Source organism: Numida meleagris, unplaced genomic scaffold, assembly GCF_002078875.1.
Source record: "Numida meleagris isolate 19003 breed g44 Domestic line unplaced genomic scaffold, NumMel1.0 unplaced_Scaffold588, whole genome shotgun sequence".
Taxonomy (NCBI): Eukaryota; Metazoa; Chordata; class Aves; order Galliformes; family Numididae; genus Numida; species Numida meleagris.
The window spans coordinates 1-8,656 of NW_018364804.1; the positions used below are offsets into that span (position 1 = coordinate 1).

The 8,656-nt window shown below is 63.8% G+C and overlaps 1 protein-coding gene across 1 annotated transcript; it reads left to right on the forward strand.

The window, feature by feature from the left end:
• Positions 1 to 234: 234 nt before the first annotated feature.
• Positions 235 to 8,656, forward strand: CCNT1 (cyclin T1; the record flags this gene model as incomplete). The annotated part of the gene is made up of 9 exons (XM_021383837.1): positions 235 to 536; positions 1,033 to 1,114; positions 1,610 to 1,738; positions 2,434 to 2,494; positions 3,701 to 3,763; positions 4,423 to 4,468; positions 6,457 to 6,620; positions 6,969 to 7,039; positions 7,295 to 8,656. Coding segments are annotated over exons 1-9 (2,154 nt in total), but the record flags the coding sequence as incomplete, so codon positions are not given.

Here is an 8,656-nt window from a genome sequence, read left to right on the forward strand (position 1 = left end):
GGGGTCAGAGGTCGGGGGTCAAAGTTCGGGGGGGTCAGAGGGCACGGGGCGGACCGGGGGGGGGGCCCCGCAGCATCCCTCCCACCCGTGCTACACTCACTTCCGGTGCGGCTTTAGACTCTCTACGCACTTCCGCTACCCCGCCCCGCCCACTTCCGCCACCGCAGCCCTCACTTCCGCTGCCGCTCCCCTCACTTCCTCCGCCGCAACGCCCTCGCCCCGCCCCTCGCGCATGCGTGCCGCCGCCCCGCCTCGCTGCCACCCGCCGTGCGCGCGCACGGCACTGCGTTGTGACGTCGGCGCGTACGTTACGCTCGTGCGTGCGTGCGTGCGTGCGTGCCCGCGCGGGCGCGGATCGCCATGGAGGCCTCGGCGGGCGGTGGGGCCGGCAGCTCGGCCTCGCGGCGCTGGTACTTTACCCGCGAGCAGCTGGACCGCAGCCCCTCGCGGCGAGCCGGCCTGGATCCCGACAAGGAGCTCTCGTACCGGCAGCAGGCCGCCAACCTGCTGCAGGAGATGGGGCAGCGCCTCAACGTGTATCCGGCCGCGCTAGGCCGCGAGGCCTGAGCTCGAGTAGGGCCTCCGGCAGAGGCGGATGGAGGGCCGGGGAGGGCCCGGGGTGGGGGAGGTGGGGCCGGGCCGGGGGTGAGAGGAAGGGGTGGGGGGAGCGGGAGTGCGGAGAGCGAGGCCCGGGGGTGAGGGCCGCGTGTGGGGAGCGGGGGTCGGGCCCGAGGGAAGCGGGGTGCGCCACGGGGAGCCGGGCTCCTGCGCGTCGGGATGTGCGCCTACGAGGACGTGGACGGAGCTCCTTGAGAACGCGGGGTCTGGGATCGGGCCCGGGGGAGCCGGGCTGGGCCACGGGAACCCGGCTGGGAGCGCACGGAGGGAACCGGCAGCGCTGTAAGAGCGCGGGGTGGGCGCGTTGTGGCGCCGGGGCGGTGGGAGGAGAGGAGAGAGGAGGAGAAAGGAGGAGAGCCGACGGTGCCGGCCGGCGTTCGGAGGGGCCGCGTGTTTCCTTAGCCCCGCCACCAGCTCGCAGCTCACCATCAACACGGCCATCGTGTACATGCACCGCTTCTACATGGTGCAGTCCTTCACCCAGTTCCACCGGAACGTAAGTGTGTGGGACCGAGGGGGTGCATGGTGACACTGGGGGGGGGTGAGGGGGCTCTTTGCGGCTGCATTCAGGCACTAGGGACCCTTTTTCCTCTTGGTGGGGTTTAGGTTTCGTTTACCAAAGGAATATTTGCGTGAAGTTGTGAAAAATAGCGTAACTTGTTTGGTCGGTTTTTATAGTTGTAGGTTTGGAAAAGGAGAGGATCGAAGGGGAATGGTTTTAAGGGGAAATGGGGGGGGGATGTAGGGGAGGTGTGAGGAGGAAATTCACCGCTCGGGGAGCAGTGAGGGCCCGGCGCTGCTGCCTGGAGAAGCGTGGGTGCCCATCCCTGCAGGTGGGCACGGACAGGGCCCTGTGATGCTGATGGAGGGGTAGGAGCAGCCCAGGGCAGGGAGAGGGGCTGGGGGGGGCTTTGGGACCCTTTCCAATCCCCCCCCCCATTCAATCATCCCATGAATTGTTTTTTTTTCCTCTTCGTTTCATTCTGTGAAGTCGGTGGCTCCCGCAGCTCTGTTCCTGGCGGCCAAGGTGGAGGAGCAGCCCCGAAAGCTGGACTACGTGATCAAGGTAGCCCACGCCTGCCTGCACCCCCAGGAGCCTCCTCCCGACACCAGGAGCGAGGTGAGCGGCGCGGGTCGGGTCCTGGGTCGCAGCGACGACGTCTCCCAACATCGGGACCCTCGGGTGCCGCTCTGTGTCCCGGGGGGGGGTTGCTGACAGGTTCCCAGTTCGCCCTTCAAAGCTACAGGGGGGTTCTGGGCTCTGTGCAGCAGGAGGTTTTTCCTTCTTGGTCTGGGCAAGCTGCTTTTTGTAAAAGCTGGATGCTTCCTGTACTCCATCCCGTGCTGCTGGGACGGAGCAGTGTCTGGCAGAGCGGAGGTGGCGTGTGCAGCTCGGTTCTGCTCTGTCCCCACGTATTTAATGCTGCCTTGGTTAGAAACGTTGCCAGCTGGCTGCCTCACGAGAGAGCCCATCCTCCCTGGAGCCGAGCTGCCAGCCCTGCAGGGAGGGGGAAGCTTGATCCAACCAAACCGGGGGGCAGAAGCTCGCTCCTCTCCCGTGGGGTGTGAGGGAGCAGGGCTGAGCAGATCCTGCAGCAGTGACCCCGTGCTGTGAGAGCAGGCAGGGGAGCGGGGCCCTGCACTCTGCTTTCTCCCTCCTGCCACGGACTCTGTGCCAGTGCCCCCAGTGCAGACCAGCATAGAGATTCCCCTTTGCTATTTTTGCCTCCTTGAAGAAGGAGGTGTTAGAAACGCGCGGGCTTTACGGGGAGCGCCTCACCGTGAGTAACTTGCCTGTCCTCTCATCAACCCCAGGCTTACCTGCAACAAGCCCAGGACCTGGTCATTCTAGAGAGCATAATACTGCAGACCCTGGGTAAGTTTTTCGAAGCGGACCGGCTGCCACACGAAGCCCAGAGCCAGGAGTGGCCCCGCAGAGCTGTGACCCCGCAGCCGGAGGGCAGGAGCCCAGGCGATGAGCTGCTTTCACCCCCGAGTTGTGTTTCCACGCCCGCTCCTCGTGCTTTCCTTTTAAGCTCAGAGCTTTCAGGTGGAACCGGTGTCAGGTTCGCTGCTCAGAGGGGTGGAAGCCGTGGGCCCTGGGAGCTGCCTAGCCAAACCGGGGTTGGAAATGAACGCTGCGAGGAGGTCGCTGTTTGTTAAAGCTGAGCTGTCCCAGCCCCAGCTTTTGGCTTTTGGAAGGAGAAGCTGGAGCCTGCACCCAGGGCTCCTGTGCTGGTTCCAGCTTCCCGCTCCTCTCTAGAATGTGCTGGTTTTCTTTTTTAACCTCTGCTCCATTTTCCGGGCACTTTGCACGTAGTGCTCTGCCACACAGGCCTCCATAGCCCTTTGTTATTTCTGACTTGGTTCCAATTGTGCCCCAATCCCCACTGCTGTGTCCCGGGTCACCTGCGCCCGGAGATCCCCGAGCTGAGCTGTGCCCGGTTCTGCAGTCGCCTTCCTTCACCTCCCAATTCATCCAGAATATTCTGGAATATCCTGCATGGAAAGGCCTGGGTCTGCTGCCCACACGGGATTTTTTTTTTTCTGTGGGTTTTTCTTTGTTTTTTTTTTTTTTTTTGGCCTTTAAACCGCGATGCACAAACTGAATAGGAAACCGAAGGGAGGATTAAGCTCGGTTGACGTTAGCGCTGCGGGCTCCTTCAAAGGGAAAACGTCTGCTTCCTCTTAGCCCTCTTAGCTTTTTGGGTGACAGAAATTCCTCCGAGCAGATGCCATTGTCTTCTCCTTCCTCCCAGCTGCTGTAAGAAGCTTTGTCCTGCTATTTTTAAGATGCTTGGGGGCTGTTTTGTTTCCAGGGAGGCCTTTCGAGTGCAAGAGGCTTGAGCTGCTCGCAGGCCCGGCAGCAGCAGGGACCTTTGGGTTTCGTGACTGCAGAACTTGAGTCTTCTGGCTAAAGGAACGCGGGCTCCTCTATTCCTGCCAGCCTCAAAGCAGAGGGCAGGGGCTGTAGGAGGGGAGGGGTGGAGGCCTTGCCCCCCAGGAGCAGGAAACACGAGGTTCATGGATCCCAGGGGGCCCGTGCCCGCCGTCTGATGGCCGCGTCTCTGTCTTCTTGCAGGCTTTGAGATCACCATCGACCACCCCCACACCCACGTGGTGAAGTGCACTCAGCTCGTGCGAGGTGAGAAGCCGTCAGCTGCACGCGGTCGCTGCTGCACAGGTTTCCCTGAGCCCCAGTCTGTGCCCAGTGCCCCCTGTGCTGGCGCTGGGCAGCACCAAACAGAGCCCGGCCCCATCCTCCTGACCCCCCCCCCCTCCCTTCAGATATCGATCAGCATTGATCAGATCCCCCCTTCCCCTTCTATCCCCCAGGTTCACAGCCCCGGGGCTCTCAGCCTGTCCCCAGCAGGAGCTGCTCCAGGCCCCCACACTCTGTGGGGCTCTCCCAGCAGTTCCCAGTTTGCCCTGTGCTCCAGACGGGGCCTCCCCAGCGCAGAGCAGAGTGGGGAGCCCCTCCCTGCCCCCCCCCCGGGGAACCCCTGTCCCTCTTGGCCACCAGGGCACGCTGCTGGCTCGTGGTCACCCTGCTGGCCACCAGTGCCTGTGCCCAGGTCCCGCAGGCTTCTCAGTAACCATAACCAGAGGCAGCTGGGAGCCACACAAAGCTCTTTATGCAGCAACTTCTAAAAGCTTTCTGCAGGCACAAGCACGAAGAGAGCGAGCTGCACCGTGCTGCTTGCCTTCTGTAATGCGTGGGGCGAGAAAACGATGGTTCTGAAATTAAAATGCGTTTGTCCAGGAGCCCAGAGTCACACCCGGCTTTTCCCTTCTCTCTTGCAGCCAGCAAGGACTTGGCGCAGACGTCTTACTTCATGGCTACCAACAGGTTATTATTTTACAATGGATTCATAGCTGGCCAAGGGTCTGGTCTGGAGCAGTGCCCCGTGGTGGTGACCCCCGGGGTGCTCGGTTCGGTGCGGGAGGAGCAGGAGCCAAAAGCAGGAGCAAAATGGGGCACGGGAGCAGGCTGGGGGGGTGGGGGGGGCTGCTCCGGAGCCTCGCTGCTGGCTTTTGATGGTAAGTTAGACAGCTGTTGGAAGTTCCAAGGGATAATAATAGACCTGAGACAGTTTTGAAGCCAATAGGCAACGGTTTCGCTTGCTTAGAACCTAGGTGTCAGCGCTGGGTGCTGCGCAGGCTGCGAGCAGATGCACTCCGTGCCCCACACGGGGCTGATGTGGGGCGCAAAGGGAGCTGGACGCAGGCACAAAGGGTTTGGGGGGTGGGGGGACGGACAGGGTGGGTGCTCCAGCAGCGCTGTCAGCATCCAGCAATGGATTTGGGGAAATGAAACAAGCCCCTGGGTCCTTCGGCCTCGGGTGGCGTCAGGTAAGGTGTGGAACTCCCTGCGAGGCCCGTGGCGGCGGTGGGGCCGGGCTGTGCCTCGCTCTGCCCCGCTGCTCCGCTCAGGGCAGCTGTGGGCGAAATGCTGGTGGCAGGAGGTGGGCTCTGCTCTGTGCAGGGCGTGCTCCGGGTTCCCTTCCCGGTGCTGCTGGTGCATCCCCGAGGAGAGGTGCGTCCCTGCAGCAGGAATTGCAAAGCAAAGGGATCAGGAATGGAGGCCGTGCTTGAAGGAAGCACGAGCAGCGAGGGCGGGCAGCCCGACCTGGGGCCACCGAACGCCCGGGAAAGGCAAAGTAATGGGTTCAGCAGCGGGTGCTCCCCTCCTGTTTCCTCCTGGCATCGCTGTGGGGCTGAGCCGTGGCTCCGGGCGCTGCTGCATTTCCCTTCTTGCCTTGGCACGGAGCACGAGGGCTTTCCTCTCGCGCTGGGTTTGACTTCCCGCTGCGTGAAATCCCATCCGTCCGGGTTTTCTGGCCGCGTGTGTCTGCGCTGCCTCCTCCTCCTCCTCCTCCTCGTGCTGGTGGGAGGATGCTCTCGCTGTGGCTGGGGCAGCGCCCGGCTCCGTTTGCTCTCCTGGTGTTTGAGGCTCAGCGCGGCTCCTTGCGGGTGAGGAGCTGAGTTCCTGGGACGGATCCATCCCAGCTCTGAGTTAACGTTGGCTTTGGGCTCCTTGTCACGGTTCCTTGGTGCTGCCCGCACCTCCCTTCCCGGCGCTGACGTCCGAGCCGTTACGTGGCACGGGGATTTAGTGATGAATTCACAGCTGAACGCGGCTGGTGCGTGGCCAGGCCGCCTTGCAGCCTCCCCTGAGTCACTGCAGCGGCTCTGGAGGGAGAGCAGGGCCGGGCTGCAGCTCTGCAAACCCACGGGGCTGCGTCAGCATCGGCGCTTCTGATGGGTACCACAGGGACGGAGCCTTCCCGCAGGGCTCGGGGAGCTGAGTGCCAGCCCAGGGCTCAGCACTGTGGGTTTGGGAGGGATGCCGAGATGCTCACACGGAACAGGACCCATCCTGCAGCTCCGCGTGAGGTCGGTGCCATCTGGACAAACCCGGCCGCGAGCTGCAGAGCCCGACACGAGCACGGGACCGCAGCCCTCGGTGTAGCCCCCCCGGGGAGGAAGGAGGGGGATGAGCGCAGGTCCTGCCAGCTCCGTACTTGGCCGGGAGGTTCGGTGCACTCACTATGCACATTGCTGCAACCCAGAGCTGATGGATGAGCCCGGAACGGAGCTGGCTGCAGCTCCAGGGGGAAGGAAGGAGCCGTGTGGCAGTGGGATAGAGCCCGGCTCTCACAGCAGGGTTGTGCTGGGGGAGGAGCGGCAGGGACCCCCCCGTTTTCCCCCCCCCCCCCCACCCCAAACCACGTCCGCCTCTTGCGCAGCGTCTCTCCAGTGGGCGGTTGTGTGTGCTGAGGTTCAGGCTTGGGAGTTCATGGCTTTTTGTTTCTCTCTCCCTGCTGGTGACGTCAGCCTGCACCTGACCACCTTCAGCCTGCAGTACACCCCTCCCGTTGTGGCCTGCGTCTGTATCCACCTGGCTTGTAAATGGTCCAACTGGGAGATCCCAGTCTCCACGGACGGGAAGCACTGGTGGGAATACGTTGATGGCACTGTAACTCTGGAGCTCTTAGATGGTAAGTTTTGGAGCGAGGTCCCCCCCAAAGGCTCTTGTATTTTTCTTGGCATCTCTGTTCCTGCCATTCAGACGCGGCCGCTGGCCGGTTCATGGGCTGAAGGGCTTCTGGTTTTGCCAAGGTTTCCGGTGCAGCAGCCGCTATGGTACAACAGAGATGGCAAAAGGCACGGAGAGATGAGTTTAAATGTGGTCAGTGGTGCCAGCTGTCAGTCTGTCCCCTCCTGGAGTAGCTCCATCCCATCAGTAGCTCCATCCATCAGTGAGCAGGGGGTTGTCCCGACGGATCCGGGCCGCTCCGCTCGTTCCCTCACCTCCCCCCCCCCCCGTCTTTGTGTCTCCCCTGCAGAACTGACCCATGAATTCCTGCAGATCCTCGAGAAAACTCCCAACCGGCTGAAGCGCATCCGGAACTGGCGGGTGAGGGTCTGCCCCGGGGGCTGTGTAATCCTGGGGGGGGGGATGGGATGTTCTGGTTGGAAGGGGCTTGTGGAGACGCCCAGCTCCTGCACTTTGGTGTCTGTGTGTGTGGGGGGGGGGCAGAGTCTGGAGCATGGGGGGCAGAGGGGGAGGTGTGGGCCCCACAAAGGGATTCCTCAGCCCCTGGGAGGAGGGAGGCGATGTCGGTGCTTTGTACCGGGAGCCCCGGCTCGACCTGCTCCGCTTTCCCCGCAGGCCTCGCAGGCGGCCAGGAAATCCAAGGCCGACGAACACGGCGAAGACGAGGGGCTGTCGGAACAGACCATCCTCAACATGATCTCCAGGAACAACAGCTCGGACATGAACATCGCGGGGCTGATGAGCATGTCCACGTCGTCCACGGCCGGCGCGGGTCCCTCCGTGCCGCCGGCCTCCGACTCTCCCGGCACTCAGGACGCGGCCCCGGCCGAGCGGTGGCTGGCCCAGCACCCCGGCACCAAGCTGGACGCGGCACAGAGCCACAGGACTAACGAGAGCTCGTCGGGCGGCGAGCACCCCGGCCCTCAGCAGCAGCAGCAGCAGCAGCAGCAGGATGGCGCCGGTTACCCCAAGCAGGTCGGCAAGAACGCGCCGTCGGCCAAAGTGTCGCTGAAGGAATACCGGGCCAAGCACGCCGAGGAGCTGGCGGCGCAGAAGCGGCAGCTGGAGAACATGGAGGCCAACGTGCGCTCGCAGTACGCCTACGCCGCCAAGAATCTGCTGGTCCAGCAGCAGAGGGAGAGGGAGGTGCAGCAGGACGGCAACCCCTCGTCCATCATCCTGAAGATCCCCGTGGCCGAGAACCCCGAGCGCCCTCCCGGCCCCGAGAAGGGGGACAAGGCCTCGGCCTTGAAGCTGAGGATCCCGGTGGCGGGCGGAGGAGGGGAGAGGCCGGCTCCCTCCAAGCAGGAGGAGATCAAAATGCGGATCAAGGTGCCCAGCGAGCGGCCCGGTTCCTCGGACGAACCCAAGAGCCGCGAGCACAAGGAAAAACACAAAGGCCACTCCTCCAACCACCACCACCACAACCACCACTCCCACAAACACTTGCACCCTCAGCTCGGCGCCGGGCCCAGCGGCGTGCCCAGCAAGCGCCCGGGTGACTCAAAGCACGCGGGGCCGCCCGGAGCCGTGCCCCATAAGAGCTACGGCCTCTTCGCTTCGTCCCGCAAGCGGCCGGCCCCGGAGGAGAGCTCGGGCGCAGCGCACGAGCAGCACCAACCCAAAATCAGCAAAGGCCCCAAAGGCCCCGTGCCGTTGTTCTCGTACCCGATCCTGGCGGGGCACGACGCCGTCGCCCTCCCCTCGTTGGCCCCGGCTCCTGGTAAAGCGAGGGGGGGAAGCCACGGTAAATCGGACAAAGGACCCGCGGGGGCCAACGGGCACAACGCCGGGCAGCCCAGTGACTACCAGGATACGGTCAACATGCTGCACTCGCTGCTGAGCGCTCAGGGCATGCAGCCCAGCCAGGCCCCGGCCTTCGTGTACAGCGAGCTCCTGCCCCCCCGGCAAACCGCCGGCTCCCGAGCGGCCAACACGGACAGACCCCGGCCCCCCCCGCTGCCCTCAGAACCGCCC